Below are 24,878 nucleotides of genomic sequence, written 5' to 3'. Positions count from 1 at the left end.
TCAGCCTCCCAAAGTGCTGGGATTATAGACATGAGACACGATGTCTGGTGATGCTGTGTTTTCTATCACACAATCTCTGCATTTTAGAGATATTTATTTATTTATTTATTGAGATGTAGTCTTGCTCTGTTGCCAGGCTGGAGTGCAGTGGCGTGATCTTGGCTCACTGCAACCTCCACCTCCCGGGCTCAAGCAGTTCTCCTGCCTCAGCCTCCTGGGTAGCTGGGACTACAGGTACCTGCCACCATGCTTGGCTAATTTTTGTATTTTTAGTAGAGCCGTGGTTTCATTATGTTGGCCAGGATGGTCTCGATCTCTTGAGCTTGTGATCCGCCCACCTCGGCCTCCCAGAGTGCTGGGATTACAGGTGTGAGCCACTGCACCCGGCCGAGATGTTTCATTTCTTGTCACACTTTGGCTCCTTTCTACTCCTAAATGAGGAGAGGGTAAGGCCTACAGAGGGGCCCAAGACAACAGCTGAAGCTGCTTTTTGATGAGACGTACAGGAAACACCAACCATCTAAATAAACGTCCTCTTTATTTTACCAAATATAATTTATCAGTTAAGTTGACATTTGTCAATTCAGTTATAGTAACTATAAATAATTCTCTTAAGACACAGTTCTGTAACTTTTTAAGGATACGAGAGTAAACCAATATTGCTCCTTGCAGCCAGGCCAAAAATACATGCAGTTGGTACAATCGGGGAAAATAAATGAATCTTCCATGAAAGTCACCTTCATTTTCTTTCCCTCTCACCCTCCAGTCCTCCTCTGCTCACACACTCAGGGCCTGGGGCATGCCTATCCGTCTGCTTTTTAAGCAAAGGAGGTCACTCCAGAGTCTTCTGGGACTACCTGGCCAAATTCCAGAGATGAGGAAGGGGCGAGTGACTGGGGCAGGGGTGGCTGGAGATCACAGGGACACAGCCTGAGGGGCAGAGGAGCTGGTTTCGGTGCCTGTACAAGAAGAATCTGTGTGCAAGTGTTTTTTGAAGTGGAGGAAAAGATGAAAAAAGTCCAGAGGGAGGAGGAAAAACAAGCCCAGGCTGGTGTGTTAATGAACTCTGTTGGATACAACTCCAACTAGATAACCTCTAAAATTCCTTCCAATTCTACGGTTCTATGATTCCAGAAGGAAGCCTGGAGGTCTGGGTAGAAATGGAGAGAGAGAAAATATAGTCTCTGGAGGTCTAGGGCAAGTTCCTGGGATAAGGTGTGGTCTTGGTAGAAACAGGATCATTGCCTAAGCCTTCCCTTGGAGGTGGGCCCTTGAGGCTACAGATGGAAGGGTTTCTGTGGAAGCTTCTGAGAGAGAAGTTAGAAAAAGCCTACATCCAAATCCCCAGATCTGTACATGTGTGACTGCAGATGGAGGCTCCAGCTTTCTCCCAATTCTGTGCTAGGCAGAGAAAAGTAGAAACAACCAGTTGATGTTCACCCTGCTAGTTCTAAATCTTTTGGGTGCTTGGTGAGGAGAGATGGAGGGAAGGGAATGTGAGGAAGGGTCGTTTAGGGAAATAAACACTGGTTGACCAATGGGGCTGGTGGCTCTAGCTGTGGTCAGCATTGCACAGAGTTGGGGTCTAGTAAGGAGAAAGAGGCAGAAGAATCTGGCTTGAAGTAGATGCAAATACTTACAACGAGGAAACTTTCTCTGCCAGATTGAAAGGGGCACATGGCCTTTGTAACCTGGAGAATGAGGTGAGGTTAGAGCTGTGTTTCCCTTACCACTGGCTTGTCAGTGCCTGGTACAGTACCTAACACATAGTAGGCACTCAATAAATACTGCTCAAAGAATGTTTCAGACCATGCTTGCCTGCAGGAGAGCTCATCTTGCAGAGGCTGCATATTTGCTGAATGAGCGAATGAATGATTGGTGAATGTTTGTGGGCAGAAGCCAAGAAAGAGGAAAACTGACTTCTATGGCATGACAGAATGAGTAATTTTAGGAAGTGACAGGGTCCAAGGTGATCAAGTGATTATGTTCTCAGGAGAAACGGCAGCAATGAGACACCCGTGGTTGTCCTCAACCTCCAAACAATTCTCCACATACCCATGACCTGTCCCTAATCTCAAAACCCAACCTGGCAAGCTCTGGGGAAGGTAGTGCTTAGACAATTTCAGATGAAGGTTGAAGAGAGACAAAGAATCAGTCCTCTGGGCCCAGGGAGAATGTGGATTTTGGGGAACCTATAGGTGGACATGGGTCAACAGAGAGAAGAGTCCACTGTTCCATTTTTTCCTGAATATGACAATCAACTGGAAATGATCAGAGGGAGGGGTTGTTGATGTTGATCAGGTAAATGAACAAGAGGCATGTGCACACATTGAAAAGTCAGTCCACCTTACTCTTTCTGAGTGGGAGGGCTTAGGTCCAGAGGGCAAGAGAATAGAGCTGGGATCACAGGGGCCTGGAGCAGCTGTCTCCTGTCCAGAGCTTTGAAGCTGGTCCACTTCTACAAAAGTATGTCTGTGTTTGGGAGTGTTACTTATTCTTCTGTCCCTCTGTTCAACCAAAAATAAAACAAAACAGATAAAAAAGAAAACAAAACCAAAAACCCAGAGCCCACTCACAAAGGGTTTCTCATTAGGGCCAAGACAGGTTGCTAAAGCCAAACCCCATGTCCCCAGATTCCAGACAAAACTCCCTTGCCCCAGTCCACATCACCTGGAGGCACCCACCATGAAATTGCACTTGGTGATTGTCTCAAAAACCTACTTGTACTGCTTATCTCAGGCCGTCTGTCTTTCCTGGATTCTTGCTATACAAACTTGGCTCAATGTATAAAAATTCCCATTGAAAATAATGAGAATTTGGTATCAAAGTGAAGTCCTAGAAAGAGGTGGGAGTGTAGGGTGGAGTACGGACAGGGAAACAAAAGAAAAATTTCAAATAGAAAGTGCAGAGGGATGGGGAAAAGGTTGAGTGACCAAGCTAGTCCCCGACATCCGTGTCTCGGTCCCCTATGAGCCAGAGGACATGGAAGCTGAGTGCTAGGAGCCCAGTGCCAAGCAGGTCCCCCAGAGCAGTCAAGTATGGGATGGAGAAGTTGTCCGGGTCCAGGCCCCGGCCCCACATCCAGTGCACCATCCAGTCTGCGATGTACAGGAGAATCAGCACCTGGGGAGACAAAAAGGGCCCAGCCTATAGCCATCCCCTCTCTCCAGGGGGAGCCAGAGGCCACATGATCAGACCCATTCAGTGCCTCACAAGGCTTGGATGGCCACAGTCCTTACTTTTTATCTTCCTCTCTCCACTCCAGCAACCTCTCTGTGTTCCTCCACCCAACAATTACCACCTTGAGCAGACAACAGGCACAATGAGAGCTCTTTAGAAAGGAAGATGCTGCTACGGCCCAGGGTCACCCACATCAGCGTTATATTCTGCTCCCAAGTTTACCAAACGAGGAGCTTCCTGACCTAGATCCTACCTGTTGCAGGAACTCAGCCCTCTTGCCTCTAACTCTGGGTCACCTTATTCTGGGGTCACTCCAATTCCTGCCATGTTGGCCTTTCCAGGAGCCTGGCAGGGGGCTGGCTGTTGGAGTCAGCTTTTCCTAAAGGGATATCTTCTCTGGGCAGAGTGGTTTAAGGACAGTATTTGAAGCTGCTGCTGGCAGTTGTCTAAGTAACAGACGATCATCCCAAGCTGGCTTCCTCCTGACCCTTTTCATTCTGTTGTTGTGGCTTTCCATTCCATTTCCTCTCCATTCTCTGGGCTCAAAGAACGCAAGTTTATTTTAACATTAGTCCTAATAAAGGTGAATTGTGAATAAGTCACCTCAATGTTAATATAAAGCAGACACTGCATACCAATTCAAAACACATTTGACATGATCTGCGGCTTTGATTTGTATCTGTGCTCTTGCTTACCTTCTATTCATATAGAGAATTAAGAATGACTCAGACCAGAATCTTGCCAGTGGGCCCAGGACCAGCAGCATCAACAACAGCTGGGCGCTTGTTAGAAATGCGGAATCTCCGGACCTCCTGAGTCAGAGTCCGCATTTAACAAGATTCACACGTGCTTTTAAGTTGGCGATGCCTTTGATCTAGAATACCATGGTGGGGCAGGCCTGAATCTCCTAGAATCTGCACAGTGCCTGACATTTGGGCTCCCCTAAATGACTGCATCTGCGTGAGAATGAAACAGTTTCTGACGGTTAAGCTCCAATACAGTCAGTCATCTGGGAGGTTTTACCCCTGACTATACTGTGTAAATACTGTGGTATGAAAATTCTGCCCTAAGGGATCCAGATGCGGGAACCACAGCCCTTAAGGGATCCGGAAGCCAGAAGTGATATCTATCTTTAGGCAATCTTGGTTGCTCTCCTGTCCTCTCTCTCTTTTTTTAAAATTTTAGGCTCTGCCTGAGAGAATCCCGCCCTCTCTTCAAGGAAGCCAGAGGTGACTCTTCACATTCTCGCCTGCCCTGCACACAGCTGTCTTGTGATACCACGGCCTCGGCTCCCCTGCCCTCCGTAACTTCACACCCTTTCCAGCAGCTGCAGAAGGGTCCCAAATACAGAGCATGGCCAGGAGGCCTTTGGGACGTGCCCTAGGAAGGGAATGGTAGCAGCTGTCCTCACATTCCAGCCTCGCAAGCAGGCCCCAGGACACACGGCTGGGAGGAGGTGGCAAAGGGATCAATAAGAGCCTTTACAGGGGATCAAGTGTCACGCTCTGGCCCTCCACAGATCTAGAGAGGAGAGCAGAGGCAAGAGTGTCTCCCAGGGTATTCATCATGAGTGATGGCACCGAGGCTCATCCTTTCCAATCCAGGCCAAGAAATGAGCTGAAAACCTCCACCACAGACCCTTGGCATATCCACCCCCACCTTCCCACCACGTGCTGCACTGGAACCCAGTAGCAATGGAATGCGACAGCTTGGCTAACTGCTGCAGGGCAACAGCATATGGCTGATTCTCAGCCCCGCCCCTGCCAAGATGTCCGAACACAACCTTTCTAAAGCTGGGGGTGAGGGGGCTGGAGGGACAGGTGTTAATCAATACACCGGCGAAATAAAATTATGGTCTGTGTATCATAGAATATGATGGAGCTGTAAGAAAATCAGGGTGTTGTCAGGGTGTTGTTCTCTTTATGTACTGATATGGAACAATCTCAAAGATAAACTTAAGTGAAAAATGCAGGGTGCAGACTGTGTACAGTATACCACATGTGTGTAAAAAAGAGGAGGGAAATAAGAAAAATATACGTTTACTTTTATAAATACAGAATAGGTTTGAAGGACACACAACAAAGGGATAATACTGATGGTCTGTGAAGGAGAAAAACAGATGGCTGTGAAGAAGAGGAAAGAAGACTTTTCACTGAGGTTTCACTATGAACCCTAAAACATTTTTGACCTATGTGACTGTTCAAAAATCAAACTTACAAAAATTTAAAAGGTAATAATAAGGGTGGACCTAGCTGTAAAGGGATAGCATAAGGGAGCCTTGTGGTGATGAAACAGTTTTCTGTGTTTTGGTTATAGTGGTGGCCACACAAATCTCCACTTGTGATAAAAACTGCATAGAACACACACACACACACACACACACACACGAGTGCATGTAAAACCAGTGTGATCTGAATAAGCACTGTGGATCGTATCAATGCTAATTTCCTGATTTTGATACTGTCCTAAAGTTACGCAAAATGTTATTTTCCCATGGGGAGAAATTGGGTAATGGTATATGGGATTTCTGAACCTTTTTTTGAGAACTTCTTACACATCTGTAATGATTTCAAAATAAAAAGCTTTTACAATGTAATAATACAAGAAGGGAGAAAGTGTCACGGTATCATGGAATGGCAATTGTCACGGTATCATGGAATGGCAACTGTCACGGTATCATGGAATGGCAATTGTCAATGGTATCATGGAATGGCAATTGTCATGGTATCATGGAATGGCAAGGCTAGACAGGATCCGACAGATTATCTAGTACAGTGGTTTTGACAGTTTTTCAAGCTATGGGACCCTTTATGCAAATGAATTTCTCAGAAAGACTAGCATGCAAAACAGAGCCACATGGAACTCTGCGGCCAGTGGGGGTGGCACGCAAATCGCACATGCTCAGCATCCTACAACCACCTGCATGAAAACTACCACCCCCGGTCCATTCCTCTCAATTTACAAAGGTATTGCTGAGGATCAGAGAACTAAAAGAACAAGGTAAAAGTCACACAGCATGTTGGTGACTCTACTGGAACTACCATCTGTTCTCCTGCACCTTTGTCCGGTGTTTATCAGCTGCCCCGACACAGAGAAATAGGAGGTTGAGTGTCTAAGAGGCCAAGTCTGGCCTCCTCTCCCACCCCTGCAGGGCATCCTGGTTCCTTCCCATGCCCCTGCTCTTGCCACTTTGTACCTGGAGCAGTGCAGCTGTCATATAGAAGATGATGAAGATGAGTGTGAGGGTGGTGTGCCCGCCCTGCATACAGCTGATGGTGTAGAGGAACACCAGGTGTCCTGGGACCACGAGGAGGAAGAGGACCCGGGCTGAGCGAGAATTCACATCTGGAATTGGGGAAAAGAGGGTGTAAAGAGGAGGGGAGAAGACCTGGCCCCAGAAGGTCTTTCAAAGTCAGGAGGGACTGCACCATATCCCAGGGCAACAGACAGATGAATGTCTCTACTTCTCCATCCTGTGGTCTCCAACCCCTAGGGTGCTCTAGGAAAAGACAGCCCTCCTGCCTGGGCTCTGCCCTTCAGAACAGCTGGCACAGCCCAGCAGAGAAGGAGAACCTGTGGCTCTGGGCCCCAGCTGTCTCTTAAGTGAAGCTCATCAACAGTAGGCCCACTCCCCCCAGGGCTGGGAGCCTGGGAATCTGCCGTTACCAGGGCTGAAGAAGGTGGTACAAGGACTGGGACAGCGGCGAGGAGCTTGCTCAGAGTTCTCTCCTGGCATTCCATTCATGTGCAGGAAGGTGGAGATGCGGCTGGCCTGCACTGCCACCAGATTGCCCCCAACACCTGCAGAGACAGATAAGGGCTTAGACGCAGATACGGGTCAGGGGGAGGAGTGGGAACAAAATGATCTTCTCATTCTTTGTGTTTTATCTATAGAGGCACTGTCCTCTGTCTTAATTTAGGGTCTATGTGGGCATCACCCATTCACCAGTCCCCAAAAGAAGAGTAAGACACTAAGAAGGCAGACAAAGACCCCTGCTTCCAGGGCATCTTCCAGCCTCCCTCATCCTCCCCTCCATGGAGATGCAGCAGTTCCATGTTCCCCTGGCAAAGCTGTGACAGTGCTGGAAAGGATACGTGCAGATCTGCAGACTCAAGAGAGCCTGACTTCTCCACCAGTGCAGCATGGGCACCTGCCTTCCTACACAGCTGAGGGGACGAAGCCCTGCCTTGCCTCACCCGCTCTCCAACACTCTGAGCAGACCCAGGTACCCTATGGTCATATGCTGGCTCTGGTAACCAGTTTCAAGGATCAGGTTTGAGCTCCAAACTCTGGAAACTGGTAACTCCACCGGGACCTGTGCCGATTTCTCTGTTACCCTCACATCCCAACCTGGTCCCCGCTCTTCTCGGTCTTGCTCTGAGCTCTGGGAGACTGGTCTCCACGGACTGCATCACCCAGTCTCCCTTGCTGGCTGCTTCCACTGTGTTTGTTCGGTGGGAGGCAACAGCAGGCGACCAGAGGGCAGGTGGAGAGAGAGATCAGGTATGTCTTTCCCAATCCCTCCCTGCTTTTCAGCATTGGCTTCCCCACACTGGGGGCAAAGACAGAGCTTTCACTGGGCTCCTATAATGCTGTTCCCTCCTTACTATGGTTTGAATATAGTTTGTCCCCATCAAAACTCATGTTGAGGCTTGGTCCCCAAATGTGGTGGTGGGAGGTGGTGCCTTTAAGATTGAATAGGTTATTAAGATGGACTAATGTCTTTCTTGGGAAAGGTATAGTTCCCATGAGAGTGGGTTGTCATAAAGCGAGGTTTGCTTCTCTTGTTTTGCCCATTTTGCACATGCTCAGTTTTCCTTCTGTTTCTCCATTTGGATGTCTGGATGCAGCGTGAGGCCCTCACGAGAAGCAGCTGCCCAATCTTGAACTTCCCAGCTTCCAGAACTGGAAGCCAAATAAACCTCTTTTCTTTATAAATTAGCCAGTTTCAAGTATTCTGTTCTAGCAACAGATAATGGACTAAGATACTCCCCTTGACCCTTTAGGACTAGAGGCTTCCCATTGCTGCTAATCTCTGGGTGCCTCAACATCCCTTATCTGTCCTTTTACTCTGCTCCCACCTCTGTAAGCAGTCCCTTCATTAAGGTCTTGAAACATCTGAGCGAGATTCTCTTGTCTACTGGAACCCTGACTGATACAGAAACCAACCCCTTAAGGCCTCTTCTCCTGTCCCTTTCCTTCCCCCAGCCCCGCCCTCCGAAAGCTGATGCCCAGACCTCACCATTAATCACAGGCGTGAAGACAGCCATTCCCGCAAAGTTGGGGTCTGAGACAGTCTTGTCCAAGATGAGGCCTCCCACACTATAGAGACATAAAGACAAAATGACGCAAAGACCACTGAAGGGTTCTGCCTTAGTCTCTGGGATGAGAGGTCCAGGCCCACCTATCATTGGAGATGAAGGGAAGCACCGTGGCTCTCAGGAGTTCCTCATCGTCCAGTCCTTTCCTCCCTTGACAGGATTAGGTGCTGCTCATAACATTCTGACTGGGCAGTGACTCCAGAACAAGCTGGTGGTACTGGGTCAGGCAACCACCTCCTGTACCTGCCCTCTAAGTTGGCTGGAGGAGCAGCCTGTGGAACTATCTGCCGCTGAGGACCTCAGTTGTTCTGCCCACTCAGCATTTACTTCCCTTTCTGGTGATAGCTCTGGGCTCCTCCTCAGGGAACCACCTCTCTCAAGCTCAGTGACTGTGGCTCAGGTGACAATGCCTCAGTGATGGCTAGGCTCCACGTCCATCCAATCAGAGGATCGCAGCCCCGAGGCCACGCTGACTGGTTTGGAGAGAATCATGTCACCAGATGAGAAGCAGTGGAACTCTATACTGGGACTTTGTGGCACTGGTGGGAGAAAGACTCTCTCTTCCCACTGGAATTGGTAGGAATAAGAAAAGCATAAACCTGGGCTGCAGGCCATGACAGAGAAGAGCAGAGCGGAGAGTCACAGAGTACTGGGGCCCTGATCTTAGGTATGTCCCTGAATTCAGCTGTGCCTTTTTGGTTCTCCAGGCCAATACATTCTGCCTTGGAATGAAACCCAGTTCAGATGGTTTCTGTCATTTTCAACAGAAGGACATGTGACTGATAACACTAATGAACACATTTCTAGGGTCTGACCCCCACCCCCTCTCTCCAGGGTTTAAAAAGAAGTCTGTGGCAGGGTGGGAGTGGGGTAGGAGTGGGGTAGGAATGGATACTCAGGGCTCCAGCCTACCTGCTGATGGCCATGGCAATGATAACAGGCTCCCAGCCCGAGTACAACACCTCCCTCGTGGCTGGGCTTCGTCGGGCCAGCACCACCCAGACAGGCAGCAGGGCCACAAAGAAAGCACACACCAGTGGGTAGATGTATCGCCAGTGATCTGAGAGGGCAGAGGTGAGAGGGAGATAAGCACTGTGGTTCCCTACTCCAAGTTTCTCCCTGGCTTAGCCTGAAAATGTCCCAACAGATCAATAGCAAGACTACACTAAATGCCAGTAAACATACTACCCCATTTGATCTTCACTGGCAGCTCAGGAGGTAGGTGGTACCAGCCTTTTTCATTTTATGGATGAGGAAACCAAGGTAGAGAGCTAGCCAGGCACTGAACCAATTAGGGACAGAGACCAGAGGACAGAGACTCTCGGTCTCTTGATTGGATCCCAGAAATCACCATCTCCCACCCGTTTCTTCATTTTGCAAGCAGATCCCAGCCTCTTGTTCCTTTCCTTTACTCTTGCCACCTCATCCCTCCAAGAGAAGTAAGAATATGCATGACCAAACAGGAATATACTTCTGATACTTTTCCCCGACCCTGATGCCTGCTTGCATTTGAGATCAGTACTTAGCTTCACATCTCTAAGATCAGGAATTATTACAACCTGTGTTCAAACCAAATAGTTTAAGAACACAGAAGAAACTCTTGCACATTTCCAAACTACTACCATCTCTCCCAACCCCACCCAGGACTCCACCCGAGCCACACTCTTGGTGGCTCACTCAGTTCCAGGTAGAGTCCCCAGCTGATGCCTGAGAGCAGCGCCAAGGTGATGAGGTCGCCCAGGCTGGCAGCAATGGGTGTGGCCACGTTGTCTGGGTTGATCCCAATCTTGCGAGAGCCAATGATGACTCCAATCATGATCATACCTGGTGAGGAAGTGGGAGGGGCAGGCAGGGTGAGAAGAGATAAAGGAGTCTCAACAAACAAAAAGACAGAGTGGAGTGCCAGGTGCAGCCAACACCTCTGGGGTGGCACTCCTTACTCCTCTACGCCCTCCCTTCCTTACCCAGTACCAGGGAGGCAATGAAGGCTGTGGCCACGCTGCTAGCACAGAGCAGGAAGGCGTGCGGAATACTGAAGTGGCCATCAGGGATCCAGCCAAAGACGACAGCTGCGATGGACGCCAGGAAGCCCACCACCGTGGCCTGCACCTAGGGACAGGAGTGGTAACTTGGAAAGCCCTGAGAGCAGTGGGCTTCCTAAGCTGAGGTCATGAGCATCTGGGCAGACCTCTTCCTGGCTGGCAGTAGCCCCAGGAGGCAGGCTGGACTGCACTGTCCAGTCCTCCCAGGCTGGAAGGATGTCTTTATTTATTTAGGTTCACACCAGACACTAGTACTGGGCAGTGCACTCTGCAGGAGCCCAGAACATGTTATTGGCTGAAGGAGTGTGCCTCTGGGGATGGGAGTGAGGTTCAACAGAGTCGGAGCCTTCCACCCAGAGTCAAGGCCTGGGCCTCAAGGGGGAAGGCTCCCGGTCTGAACCTGTGTGGTCTCAGGGGGAGATGGAACAGCAGTGGCACAGGACATCTCGTCACTCCTGAGTCTGCTCATATTGCCAGGATCTGCTGGGACTCAAAGGCACCTGCACCACCGGAAACTGAGAACTGGAATGGGTGATGCTGGGCTCTCCTCATCTTGGGCATTTTCTTGGGTAACCTAGTTATCTCCTAGAGCTACTCTGGGGGAAGCCAGCTCAGTGGGATACTGGAGACTTACTCAGGAGCCTGCTGGGGCTGACCTAAGCCTTTCAGAGATTCCTGACTAAGGGGAAGCTTAGCCCACCCTCTCTGGTCCCTGCCTTCTTACCTGGATGAGGGCCATGTTCCCAGTGATCATCCGCCAGAGCTCCTTGGGTGTGTCCATGTGTCCGATGTTGGCCTGGGAGAGGGAGGGCAAGGAGCTGGAGCTCCAGGCTGGAAAAGGCCTGAAGTTCCATCCATTAGGCTCCTGCCTAGATCATGAGGCAGTACATGTGGCCTAAGACTCTGAGAGCAGGACCTGACAGTCCTGGAAAGGTGAAGCAGGATCAGAGAAACTGAGGCAAGAGGGAAGGAGCTAAAGCTGAGCTCCTGCAGCTGGGTAGGGGATGGGAGGGGGGTCCCCTAGGCAGTCGCCTCTCTTCCTCTCAGGACACCAGCTGAGCAGAGGCAAATTCCATTCTTTGCCCTGCTTATCTGGGCAGCCCACTCCTGCATGGGTCAGAACAACCCAGTCCCTGACTCTGAAGCCAGCCTGCTATCCCAAGGAAGGAAAGGTCAGCTGCTGGTGCAGGACTGAGGCTCTAAGAGTATTCGGGAAGGAGAGGGGGGCATGGGCCAGAAGTTGGGTAGGGCAAGTCAGGGTGGGTTAAGTTGGATGCCACTTCTCTCTTTCACCTTCTCTAGACTCTTGGCTGTGCAGGGACATCCCAGGCCTCCTGAGTTTTATCATCTCCCACCTCCAACCCAGGGCCCTATATCTGTTCAGGCCCGGAATGTCATGGCTCAAGACTGCGGGAGGTAGGAGTGACGAGCAGTTCCTCTCTGTCTGTTCCCTTAAAGAAGAGCAAGCTGCCATGGGTAAAGGGAATGGGAGGGCCGGGGGACTGGGGGTGCTGGGAGGGCCTGGCTCTGCTCCTGCCCAGCTGCAAAGCAGGGCTGGAGATCAGAGGAGGCCCCCATCTGTGCGGGTGGAGGAACCAGCATGATGCCTGCCTGTCAAAGCTGCACAAACAGTCACGAGGTGGTTGAGAGGTAGGGGGTGGGGCAGGAGTCCAGGGGTGGCTGGGACATCCAGAAACCAAGCCTGGGAACCACTTTGGGCGGGGAGCCCCTGCCCAGGAGCAGGACACCCAGCCTGGGATCTCCCTACACCTGCCCAGCCAGGCCCTCCCTTCCCACCCCAGTCCCACACTCCAGGACTGGGTAGTGGAGAAGGGCCCATAGCCCTCTCCCAGTCTCTGGCTCTGTGCTGCCCAGAGTCCTCTCTGTGCCCCGCTCCTCCCAGCCAGGACACTCACTGCAGTGGAAAGCCTTGATGCCAGGGTCATTTCCAGGTTCCCTTTGAGCCCCAGTAGCGCAGGCACTAGGATGAAGACCTCTGTCACCTTCTGGAAGACTTCCCAGTGCTACAAGGTGAAAACAGAACCCAGGAATTTCAGTGCCCCAAAGGGTGGGCATTGAGGTTCAACAGGTAGTCTGAGATCAGGGGTTCGAGGAGGAAATAGAATCAGCAGGGAGTGAGCACGCTAGCCACCTTTCCTCCAAGAACCCTGGAACGAAACCAAGCCCATGGTTCTTCAAACAACACAACCCCCCTTCCTGCTACCCAGAACCAGGGGGATGGAGAGGGTCTCTGCCGGTTGGGAGACTCTCAGTCTGGCACTACCTCCTCTGTCTGCTTTCCTGGAGGTGAGGAAGGGTAATGGGGACCCACACAGCTGAGCTGCCCTGGCCTGCCTGCCACCCTAGAAATCCTTTGCAATCCCCCCTCAAATTGCAATCCCTGGCCCCTTTGCTTTCAGTCCAGTTTCTCTGTTGTCTCAGCTGTGGAGAGTTGGGCTCCACGGGGCTGGGGCCGAGGCTGGGGAGATTAGAGAGTTTGTTTGGTTTCTATCTCCAAGGGCTTTGGGCCTCAGCCACAGCAACTCTCCTTCTGAACAGGCTCTGAATTAAGATTGTGGCCCCCAAACCTCTGAATGCTGGCCTGTAAGAGGCTTTTTATTCCTCTGTGCACTGCCTTACCCCACATACCTTCCTCAGTCTCTCAGTTAGGAGAAGCAAGTGTACTCCTGTAGGAAGCGCCCTGGACGGGAGTCAGGAGACCTGAGTTCTAGTCCCAAGACAATCAATCCTGGCTCTCCTACCAGTCTTTGGTTAACATCTATTAAGGACTGATTATGTGCTAGGCTAAGTGATCTCCATGTATTTCTCTTTTAATTATCTTAACAACCCAATAAGGTAGGGGCTATTTTATTCTTATTTTGTGAATGAGGAAACTGGGGTCCAGAGTGTATTCTACTAGTTAGTGCTAAGAAGATTGCAGGAGCCAGGACTGGCTATTTGAAAGCTACTTTACTTGCAACTGAAACTGAGGACTTGCAAAAAAGGTTAGGATTGTGTCTCCCTTCCTGGCCCTAACCGGGTAGGTGGTTTCCTTTATTTGTTTTAAGAATGGAAAGCCTCCAGGTTTGGAGAGGGAGGAAGAGGCAGGCCAGGTGGATATATGTGGGTTGGTCTGGGTATCATGGCTGGGAGGCCAAGGACTATGTTGGGCAAGGGCACTGGACCGAGAGCCTTGGGTCTCCGACAGGAGACAGCAGGGACGGGCCTCCTGCTTACTCCCCAATATGCCTCCTCACGTAGACCAGCTGGACACCTTAGACAAGTTACAAGGGCCTCAAGCTCTTGAAAAATGTTCAATTCAGGGACCAGTCAGATGGTCTCTCAAGGCATTTCCAACACCCACACTCTGTCGTGAAAGATGAGCAGTGGCCGGTTGCGGTGGCTCACGCCTATAATCCCAGCACCTTGGGAGGCCAAGGCGTGTGGATCACTTGAGGTCAGGAGTTGGAGACCAGCCTGGCAAACATGGTGAAACCCTGTTTGTACTAAAAATACAAAAATTAGCTGAGAGTGGTGCGCACACCTATAATCCCAGCTACTTTAAAGGCTGAGGCAGGAGAATCGCTTGAACCTGGGAGGCAGAGGTTGCAGTGAGTCGAGACTGTGCCACTGCACTCCAGCCTGGGTGACAGAGCAAGACTCTGTCTCAAGAGAAAAAAAAAGCATGTGGAGATTGGAACCCTTGTGCACTCTTGGTGGGACTATAAAATGGTGCAACTGCTATGAAAAACAGTATGGTGGTTCCTCAAAAAATTAAAAATAAAACTACCACATGATCCAGCAATCCTACTTCTGGATATTTATCCAAAAGAATAGAAAGCAAGGTCTTGAAGATATACTAGTATGCCCATGTTCATTGTAGCACTATATGCAATAACCAAGAGGTGGAAGCAACCCAAATGTCCATCAAGGAATGAACGAATACACAAAATATGCAAAGTGTGGTACATACATACCATGGAATATTTCTCAGCCTTAAAAAGGAAGGATATCCTGTCATATGCCATAACATGGATGAACCTTGAGGATATTACTCTAGTCATAAAAAACATTGTATGATTCCACTCATCTGAGGTATCCAAAGTAGTCAACTTCTTTTTTTTGAGACACAGTCTCACTCTGTGGCCCAGGCTGGAGTGCAATGGCGCAATCATGGCTTCAGGCTCCAGCCATCCTCCCATCTCAGTCTCTTGGGTAGCTGGGACTACAGGTATGCACCACCATACCTGGCTAATTTTTATATTTTTTGTAGAGACAGGGGTTTCACTATATTGCCCAGGCTGGTCTCGAACTCCTGGGCTCAAAGGATCCTCTCGCCTAGACCTCCAAAGTGTTGGGACTACAGGTATGAGGCACCGTGCCCAGCCTAAGTAGTCAAATTCATAGAGGCAGAAAGAAAAATGGTGGAAACAAGGGGCTGGGGTAGCAGGGAAAAGAGTGAGTCTTTAATAGGTACAGAGCTTCAGCTGGGGAAGATGAGAAGTTCTGGAGATCTGTTGTACAACGAGGTGAATATACTTAGTACTATTGAACAGCACACTTAAAAAGGGTTAAGACAGTAAATTTTATGTTACATATTTTTTACCACAATAACCAAAAAGCAAGGCTATCAGAGCGGGTGGGGCTAGGGCTTGAGACCAGGAGAAGCTGAGTACTGGGTGGCCCTATAAGGCAAGAACCTCTCTTTTCTTGTCAGAGCTCTCTCTGTGTGGATGGGGTGGGAGGCCTCACAGGACCCTGGGGAAGGGCTCATTTCAATGGGGCTGGAGCATACGCTTGCCTGCGCTCCTGGTCTGGCGAAGACCTGGGACTCTCCTTAGGGAAGCCCCACCATAAGGACTAACAATGGGGAGGAGACAGCCCCCCATCTCAACAACAGTTACTGGGCTTCCAGGCAGCCACAGGATGAGCCAGCCCCCTCCAAACACTGAAGGGAGGTAAATCCCTTCCCACCCTCAGACCCCCCAGAGTGAAGGCAGCCCCAGTGAGCTCCATCTGCCCTGGAGCAACTTGGGGACTATTACTCTTGAACACGGCTGGTACATACCACTGAGGCTCCAGCTCCCTGCAGTCCGGCCTTGCTCTGCTTCGCCTCCTGCTTCCTCCCAAACCAGCTCCAGAGAGGGGAAAAATCCCCCTTTTCTCCCCTTCCTTGTGGGCTTTCAAAGCTCCTCTCAGAGCACAGCCTCAGATCTCATCTTCACCCCAAAACACTGGCTCCACCCTGCTGCCAAGCTGCCAGCTCCATGAAAATCTCACTTCTGCAGGTAGGTATATTTTTAATGTATATGTACATTTTAATGTATATGTACTCGTAGAAAGAAAAAACCCAGAAGACGACTCCACATGTATGCAAGCAATGTTTTCTGAGCTGTTTGTAACTAATATTGCTTGCTTTTACTATTATTTAACAAAAAATGTATAAAGCTCAGCTAAGTTCCTCTGGTTGCTACCATAAGCACCCCCAAATCTCTCCACCTCCCAGCACAATGCACTCTCTCCTTATAGCTATAGGAGGACCTACAAAGTATGGAGTTTTAGGAGCATGGGATGAGAGACAGACAGGCAATGAGAGGGAGCAGTCACAGTAAGAGCCCCTGTGCAAAAGTCTTCCTGACTCTTACAGAATATAGCCTGGAACCTCACACTACCTGACCCTGGGCCAGCAAAGCCCCGAGTTGGCACTTGGGTCACAGAAGCCAATTCCTGCACACATACTTTCTTCATCCACAAACCCTCTCAAAGCTGCAGCTCAGGCAGAAAGCCTCTGACACATGGGCACGCATAGGACTCTGGGAAGAGATGCTGGAGGCTGGAGATGTGGAACCAGCCCAGGAATCAGGGTGGCCCTGAGGTTAGGAGTAGGCAGGATGTGGCAGGGGCAGACAGTAAGTAGCTCTTCTTCCTCCTTTGGCCAAATTCAGCCCCATCCTGTTCATCCAGGCTGGGAGTATCTGCCCCTGAAGTCACACCCGTCCGCCAAGCAGCCACCCACGCCTTCCTGCTCTGACGGGGATGAAAAAGGGCACGTTCCGGGAAGTGCTGCCCTGCTTGGGGGTGAGGGGAACATCTAAATTTTAACTGCTTCTCAGAAATGCAGCCCCTCATCTCTTTCCTTCTCTAACCTTGGGGTGAGGGGCTCATGGATCCCTGGTATTCTGGAGGTGAGGGAAGAGACTGCCTCCCCCATAGCCAAAACAAATCCTGAGGCACAGCAATCGCAAGTCTCGATCCTTGGTGGTCCTGCCAGTACCTCTTCCTTGCCCTTCCAATGCGCCTCTTCCATCCCTCACCTACTCCAAGCTCATACACTGACCCCGAACTGCCTTCAAGGGTTCTGGCCTGAGCCACCTCAGGAGGGTAGCAGCAGGGAAGAAAGTCAGAGCCAGGAATCAAGACATTAAGAAGACTTAAATTCCCAGATACAAGCTTTAGGCTCCAGGCTGTGGGAGAATCGGCTCCTGTGGGAGAAGCTGGGCTGGAGCTGATCTTTTAGGGTAAGGACTGGGTCAGATGAGATTGCAGTAACCCCAGGCTTCACCTGTCTGAGGCTCTTCCAAGAGGCATCCTCTAGGTGTCCAGGAAAGGGCTTTAGGGCAACACCTGGATCTACGGTGCGGTACAAAGCAGGAGGAAAGCAAATGGGTCCCTGACAGCAGGCAGGGGACGGAGATGGGAAAAGCAGAAGGGGTAGTCAAGTGAAGCAGGTATGAGTGTCCCGCCTAGGGATGCTGCGACCACAGGAGCAGGCCAGGCCCAGGAGGAATACTTCATTCCCACTCTACTTCCCCAAGGCCACGCTTGCCATCCACTTTCATTGCTGTAGACTTCTGTATACACAGCAGAGTCTGCTTTGTTCGAGATCCTTAGCAGGTGAGTAGTGAGCTAAAATAAGGACCCATCTTAATCGAGCTGGGAATTAAAGTGCAGATGGCACACTACTTCCTGCCACCCCATCCCTCACAAAGGCTGACAGATAAAGGGAGTGAGACGTCCGGAGCAGCCTAGGACCAAACTGGGCAGATGGGCACAAGGCTCCTGCAGTGAGGAGGCTCCCATATCCCAACCCCCTTCAGAAGCCAACACCAGGCCCCAGCCTGCTTCCCTTCCAGATGCTGCAGGAACTTTCAGCCATGGTTGGGAAGTTAGAGCAGATGGACGTCCATTTATTCTTTTCCTACTTTGGGCCAGTACCAGCCCCTTAATTCACTGCAGATGCTGCTGTGCACATTTACCAGAGGGCAGATAAGAGGAGGAGAGAAATGAGCCTTCTAGGAAGAGAGTGGGTTTTCTTTTTCTTTTAAATTAAAATTACAATTTAATTTTTTTTTTGCATCGCGTTGGTGAAAGAGAAAGCAAGTTTTCTGTAGCAGCAAGGAAAGATGGGGGCCCTGGACCAAGGAGACATCTGAACCATGGCCAACACGGACTCCTGCTCAGTTGCTCCAAGACACTGGGGACACTCCATAGCCAGCTTCTCCAGATGGCCCCAGGGTCTTGGGGCACTTTCTGCCTGCCTCGGCCTCCCGAAGTGCTGGGATTACAGGCATGAGCCACTGCACTTGGCCCCTTCTCCGAGTTTTTAACCAACTGGTGAACCATGGCCATGGTGAAGGCCACAGGGGTTAGTGGTGTGGGCTCTGGGGTCAGATGACCAGGGACAAGTTACCTAATCCCTCTAAGCTACAGGTTCCCTACCTACAAAATGGAGATGATTATGGATCCTACCTCATGGGCCTTCAGAAGAGCCCCCCAAATGCTTCCCCACTACCATTATTATTATCCAGAAAATAAGACAACCCTCTTCAGTTCACGTCTGGACGTTGGTTCTGCACCCCTTTGTAGGTATCAAACCAGAATGCAAAAACTCCAAGAATGAGAACTGAGACCACAGGAAAAGAATAGAAGAGGTGGAGAAAAATGTTACCCTAGTCTCTTTCTCCTCCTCCTACTGTCCCAGTCACTGCCCTAGGGGGAGGAACAGCCACTAGGGGGAGGAACCCAAAGCTCCAGCCTGGCTTCCCAACCTCCATGCAGGAATAATCTTCAAGGTAACAGGTTTGGGGAAAGGGGAGGCAGTGCAAGGCACTTCGGCATGACTTAAACATCATTCTCATGAGCAATCAATGGTTCAGGGTTCCCCTGAAGGGCTCAAGTCAAAGTACTCCATGTGCACACACTATCAAGAACCAACCATCTTCAGTCTCCCGGGACACAGGCATGGCGAGACCTACCAGCAGGACTCTATATCACTATGGTCTGTAGGGTTGGCTTGGCACAGGGAAGGTGACGCTAAGCTTCGTGTCCTTCTGGGAGATATCATAGTCAGGGAACACTGGGGGTCCCAAAAAGCAAAAGCCAGATCTCCTTCTGCCTCAGTATTAATATTTCTCTGAGTACCTAGGACAGAGGCCAGCATTTAGCAGGAATTTGATACACATTGCTGAATTACTTAGATAAACCCAGCACCTTCAAAAAGTTTGGTGTGCCACACTGTGCCTAAAAGACTTTCATCTAAAAACAAAACTTTATCTCTTGGACCTGGAGGTTCTTTATAAGTCCTGACTCACAATAAATTAACATAGCACGTCTCTGGCTCTTAGCTTCCAGGTCCCTCCGACTCTCATACTTCATTCTACCCAATGTCCTCAAAAAGAACCCTCTTTGCCCAGGGCAGGTTCAGAATGACAGGTAAGGAGCAAAGAGGAGCGACAGTTCTGCCCAGGCCTAGTTACATTTTGTCCCCATTTACAGCAGATAATTAGTGCTTTTGGGTCTTGTTACACCAAATCTCCGAATCATGCATCAGACAGCAAGTGTCCATCCCCCCTCCCCAAGGGGATTATGCCAAGGTTACAGGAAGATAAGCAAAGCAAAATGCCTTCAAGAGCCTTCCCACTTAATTTGAGACCCTCTTGGCAGCTGAACAAATTCCTGCCCAGTAGGGGGATGGAGGAGAGGCTTGAAACTGAGCTTTCTATTATGGGTATCCTTGAAACCACAAATGCAGGGGAGAAAAGGCATAAAGAGGAGACCCTTGTAAATGTCTCCTACTGAGCTGGGCTCGGCAGGAATGCTTGGGAGAGATGGCAAGCAACGACCCTGTTCCATCTCTCCTCTCCCAAGCCTGAGCTCTGGAGCCAATTCTGTTTCTATTTAGCAATACTGCCCTGACTGCCTCCCCGGGGCTACTCGGCTTCCTTGAGGTTTCTGTAGGAAGGAACTAGACTAAGAAGAAACCAAGGACATGATCCAAAGGGAAACAGTATTCTAGGAAGCAGCAGCCACTTCTGACAGGGAGGTAGAGAGGAAGTTAAAAGTTTCCCAGCAGGCAAAGGTGGCCCTGGGCTCACAGTCAAGAGCTGCCCTACTCAGGTCCTACCTGCACGATGTCCAACACCATGCCAGCAGCCACGGTCCCAAAGCCTGCCAGAAGGAATGGAAACAGCACTTGCAGCCCAATGGAAAAGGAGGTCTCCTTGAGCGGGGAGGGTGGCGCAGGGCCACGGTCTGTGCTGACGTCGTCACTTTCGTTGCTCTGGCTCCCGTTCTCCAGCAGGGCGTCCTCCTCCCGAACCCCCTTGGCGTTGGCCCGAGACTCAATCACCACCTCTACCCCAGCCCCATCAGGCCCCAGGAACTCTGAGGTCCCAGCCAAGGGCTCTCTCCCTGGGCCATCTGAAGAGCAGGGAGAGGCAGAAGGGCCAGTCCCGTTCAGTTGGTGGACGTCCTTCGGCTCTGGCTTAGAGGACATGACAGGCAGGGAGGAGGGGAAGGGAGAACTTTCCTCTCTTCTTTTTGCTTTCTCTCTCCTTCTCTAACTTGGGAAAGAACTTAGTCTTGGGGTGAACCCAGGCTTGGGCGCCGCGGGACCTCTTCCCACGGCTCTCCACTCCTACCAGGCACTGCAAAAACTGATCCACCAACAGGCAGCCCCATCAAGCACTGAAGCCGCAAGCTGGGCAGAAACAAGAAACTCCTCACCAGACAGCCACTAGGGGTGCAGATGCCTGACTCCAACCCACCAGCTCTGTGCTTGAAGAAAATGTATCTGTCCTCTTATCTTCTTTGGTTCTCAGCAGCAGGCTCCTGGGAGTAGGGGGCATCCAGAGTAGAAGAGCTCAACCAAAGTCTGGGGCGCCCTCTGAAGGGGCCCCTCCTCCTTGAAAAGCAGCTTGAGTTCAAATCTTTCAGAACACAGTGCCGGCCTGGGACTGTGGCTTCTTCCCACTGCTTTGGCTGGGCTCTGTCAGCTTCCCACAGCTCCTTAGGCTCTGCTGGTCCCAGTGCAGCATCTGCTGTCTTTTCCTTCTCTTCCAGAAACTTCCTCTCTTCCTGGGAAGAGCTAATACCTCTTCAAATCCCTGGTACTTAAAGTCACGAGAATCAGTGTGGAACACCTTATGTGGGAAGGAGAAAGAAAAGAAAAAGAACATTACGTTACAGCAAAGGACAGCTCCTACTGGGAGAATTTCCCCCCAAGGCAGTTAGGAGTTCGTCATATAGTTATAGAGTTTGCTATTTGCCTCCCTTTTTCCGCAAAAATTACTTAGTCCTGCACTGCTCCATCTGGAGGCTCAGCAGGAGCTATCCCTGCCATCCTCCCCACCAGCAACCCTCCTGGGGGATCACCACCATGGTCACCAGCAACGAGATGTGACCAGCCTGGGATTGGGAAGATGCCATGCAAGTGCCCTCTGCATTGTTTCCTCAGCAACTGGGGGTGGATAGGTATGTCCTCAGCAAGACCCCTTCTTGAATGCCCCTCCATTATTTAAGTGGGGTTCAGTTATAAATTCAGTCACAAACTCCCTGCCACAAGCCACCCCTGTATAAAGTGACTGCTTATCATCACAAGACAGCAACAGAAAGACAGTCACACAGGGCAAAGAAACAGGGAGAAACTGATTGCTGCGTGAAGTCCCCCAGACCCCAGAACGCTCTAGCTTCTGAGAAAACAAAACAAAGCTAGGAGGACTCCCTGGGCAGTGGGGCAAGCCTGCCAGACCAAGGCCAAGAGCCAGAGGCCTACCCACTCCTGCCCTTGAGAGTCAACAGTGTTACAAAGAGCTCAGACAGCTGACTCGGATCCAGGCCTCTGTCTCTCCCCCTCTCCCCCTGCTCTTGGCCCTGTGAGCTTGTCAGATAGGACAACGGAGTTATCTCAGTTAGAAGGGACAGAGCATAAAATGATTGCTTATTACCCACGCATTTCAGTTAATTAGGCTCCTCCTGTTCCCCAGGGTTACTGAGAGTTGGATATAGTGGAATTCTTAGAAACAAAAACAAAAAAACAAAAGTAGCAATAAAAAAAAAACCCCAAACAAAAACCAAAGCACCCTAAGCCAATATGCACTTGCTCCAAATGCATCTCTTTAGCTGTAATGGCTCCACTTCTCTTTGCCTAAAGGAATCCCCAGGCTTCCTAATTCCTCATGGACTCTCATCCTATTCCATTTCACCAGAAGAACTCTTATTCGTAAAAAATAAATTTAAAGAGAGTTCCACCAGGTAAGAGGAACAGGTCCTTAAGTATTCCAAACACACACAATTAGTCAACTTCAGTTTAGGAAAGGCGGTATCAAACCCCAGGAACTGGCCAGGAGAACTGTTTCCTCTATCAATTCAGTCACCCATCAGGGCTCCCTTTTTCAATCTCCTTAAACACAGTACTGTGGTTCTTTCAAACTCCCTCACCAGAGATCCAGGAGGAAACCTCTGAGTCCTAGGGCCCCTATGCCAGAAAAGTTTCTGAGTCCGCTAAAAGCTGACACCCCCGCCTCCCTCCTGTGTTCCTGGCAGGCCACTGAACCTGAGAGGGGGCTCGCAGGAGGGGAAGCCAGTCCTCCCTCACCACTCCCCCAGTAAAGAGACTTCAGATGGGCCTAAGGCCCTGGGACGAAAGAAGCAAAAGTGAACCAGGACGCCCTATCCCCTCCTCCCAGGCGGGGACAAAAAAGACCCATTTTAGTATCCCCAACCCCGAGGAGGGAGAGAAAGTAACTGGGTGGCCTCCTCAGTCTCTCCACCACTCAGATTCAGCAAATGCGCTGCGCGCCAGGACTCCCGCCCTCAACCACCCCCTCCCCGCCCCAGGACCCCACAGGACTGACCTGCCTCTCGCTTGGGAGGAAGGGGGGCGCCTGGCGAGTGGCAACGGGGCCCGTGGTTTCGGGGGGTGCAGGGTACCCCCTCTTCTCATCACTCCTCCTCGGCAGTCCTCCTTGGCCCCCGGCGTGCCCCCCCCACACCCCCAGCCAAGGCGAGCGTCCAGCCGCGACACCCGGCTGGCTACATTTCGCTTCTGCGTTACAGCGAGGCCGCCGCTCCGCTTCCACGCGTGGGAGGTGACCGGGGAGGGCAGGATACACCGCTTCAGGCCCGGCGGGGGGGCACCCGGACGGGGGACCGGGGGGCCGAGCTCACTCGCCCCCAATCGCTTCTTGCCCGCGGACTTGGGCCCAACTGGTTGGCTGCCGGTGGCAAACGTGATCTGGGGCAGACTGGGTGGCAACCCCCCTCCATCAAAAATAGATTCTCGGATGGACAACAGCAGCAGCCAATCAGGGACTGGGGAGGGGGCGGGATCACCCTCGGCCCGGCCCCTTTCCTTCGCTTGCTGCCCTGGAGGCGGGGCGCCGGGGAAACGCAGTCAGAGTAGTGACGGGAACCCGGAGCCGGCTCTACGCGCCTGGAGCGAGCGGGTCCCAGCGCCCATCCGCCCGGGGTCCGGGGGACCCGCTGCCCGAGCTCACTGCGTGGTGCTACCGCCCCCGGGTCCGCTGCGCCGCGCCGGAGCCCCAGCGGCCTTTGAGAGGCGTGTGCGACAGTGCGCGTCCTCTCCTGCCGCTGGATGTTTCCTTGGAGCCTCTGGGCTTCGGGAAGACCGGCAAACGTCCCTGTGGAGCCAGCCAGCCAGCCACCTCTGACCCTGGGCTCAAGCAGCCATCCGCGTGCTCCCTCCTCCCGCTCGGTACCCGGACAGAACAGTCCCTACCTTACTCTTGGACACAGCTCCTCTCCCGCCAGCTCTTCATTCAGCTCCCTCCAGATTCCGCGTTCCTTGAGCAAATGGCTCACCCCTGACGAATCCGGCCTTAAAAAAGTCCCAGCCTCGAAAGGGGTGGAGACTGGTGGGCGGGAGGGAAAGGAGGTCAGACTCACGGCTGGGGTCGCACACGTATCACCTGAGGTAGGAGGGAGGGGAGCCTCACTTCCTCTGACCCACTGAGCCTGGTGGCAGCGTGCGGAGAGATGTCTCCATCCCGCGCTAAATGAAATCCAACTTTCCCTGACGCACCTTGTGGGATCAAAGAGGGGTGTTCCCATGCTCACCTTTCGCCACTTCCTCCCTGGGGTATCTCCATCTCTCCAACACAAACTCAATGCCAGTTCTCTTTGGGATGTTTTTGTGCAGGGGGTGTGACCTCCCCCATAAAGGAACTCCCACCCCCAAGTTTTCCCCTCTTGTCAGTGGAACCTGTGACCAACGGTTCCTTCCTGTCCTTTTCCTCCCTGAAAGTGGCCCGGGGGCATTCGAACATGGCTCTAGACCCCTGAATAGGGTTTGGAACAAAGATGTGCCTGGGGAGAGGAGAACGCAGCGCTGTGTATGAAACTTTGGGCACGGGCACACAAGAGCACACACAGCAACTTGAGCAGGTCATTCCTTTTGATAAGGATGACAAATACACATACCAAACCCTGTTCCCCTCACCCACGCCAAACCAGTACCCCCAGGATGATTCCGGATCAGCTCTGGAGTATTTGCATCAAGGGCCTGCAGACTCACAGGACCTACTAGAGCAAAATATCAGTGTCTCAGACCCCAGTTTTGGCCTCAAATACTGGGTTTCTCTGCCTGGAGAAGTAGCTGCTAGTCTGGGAAATGCTGGGCCTTGTCCAGAAAGATGAGGTTTGTGAATACGAGGTGTGGGGCTGGATGGGGAATTAAGGCTGATATATCTGGAGAAACTTCAGTTGGGCTGGAGGCAACTTCTGCCCTGTTGTATTCAACAGTTCCCTCCCCTCCACTACCCCATTTAATCTTGCCACAGCTCAGCTACCGGTGTATAAATCCTTGATCTCTCTCCTATTTCCTTTCTACCTTCCATGTTTTCACTTACTTGAAAACAGTTTCCCTCTCCTGTGTGTATTTTTTTTTTAATTGAAATATACCAGGCATTTAGGAAAGGAACACGAAACCTAAGTGTACAGGTCAACAAATGATGACACAGTGAACATCCCCCTATGACCACCATCCAGATCTAGAATGAGATCATTATTGGCATCCCAGATACCCTCCTTCTATCT

The 24,878-nt window shown here is 51.2% G+C and overlaps 1 protein-coding gene across 2 annotated transcripts; it reads right to left on the bottom strand.

Moving 5' to 3' along the window:
- Window positions 1–521: 521 nt before the first annotated feature.
- SLC41A1 (solute carrier family 41 member 1) lies at window positions 522–23,644 on the bottom strand. 2 transcript variants are annotated; one of them, XM_050763750.1, is made up of 11 exons: window positions 23,563–23,644; window positions 19,948–20,965; window positions 12,461–12,568; window positions 11,269–11,340; window positions 10,467–10,611; window positions 10,180–10,326; window positions 9,415–9,562; window positions 8,424–8,503; window positions 6,847–6,981; window positions 6,377–6,525; window positions 522–3,123 (listed from the first exon to the last, which is right to left on the bottom strand). In XM_050763750.1, exons 2-11 carry the CDS (start codon window positions 20,317–20,319, stop codon window positions 2,938–2,940), a joined length of 1,542 nt encoding a protein of 513 aa, XP_050619707.1. In that variant the 5' UTR covers window positions 20,320–20,965; window positions 23,563–23,644; the 3' UTR covers window positions 522–2,937. The 2 variants fall into 2 exon arrangements, with proteins under 2 accessions (XP_050619707.1, XP_050619699.1); XM_050763742.1 differs by lacking the exon at window positions 23,563–23,644 and adding an exon at window positions 22,679–23,105.
- Window positions 23,645–24,878: the final 1,234 nt, after the last annotated feature.

Source organism: Macaca thibetana, chromosome 1, assembly GCF_024542745.1.
Source record: "Macaca thibetana thibetana isolate TM-01 chromosome 1, ASM2454274v1, whole genome shotgun sequence".
Taxonomy (NCBI): Eukaryota; Metazoa; Chordata; class Mammalia; order Primates; family Cercopithecidae; genus Macaca; species Macaca thibetana.
This window is presented reverse-complemented; position numbering and strand designations above follow the sequence as displayed.

Excerpts from the sequence above, each read along its gene's own strand:
- SLC41A1 (XM_050763750.1), bottom strand. The coding sequence starts at position 20,319 with ATGTCCTCTAAGCCAGAGCCGAAGGACGTCCACCAACTGAACGGGACT. Across the intron at positions 6,526-6,846 it reads TACCACCTTCTTCAGCCCTG|ATGTGAATTCTCGCTCAGCC; the intron begins GTAACGGCAGAT and ends CCCCAATTCCAG. Across the intron at positions 3,124-6,376 it reads TGACAGCTGCACTGCTCCAG|GTGCTGATTCTCCTGTACAT; the intron begins GTACAAAGTGGC and ends TTGTCTCCCCAG.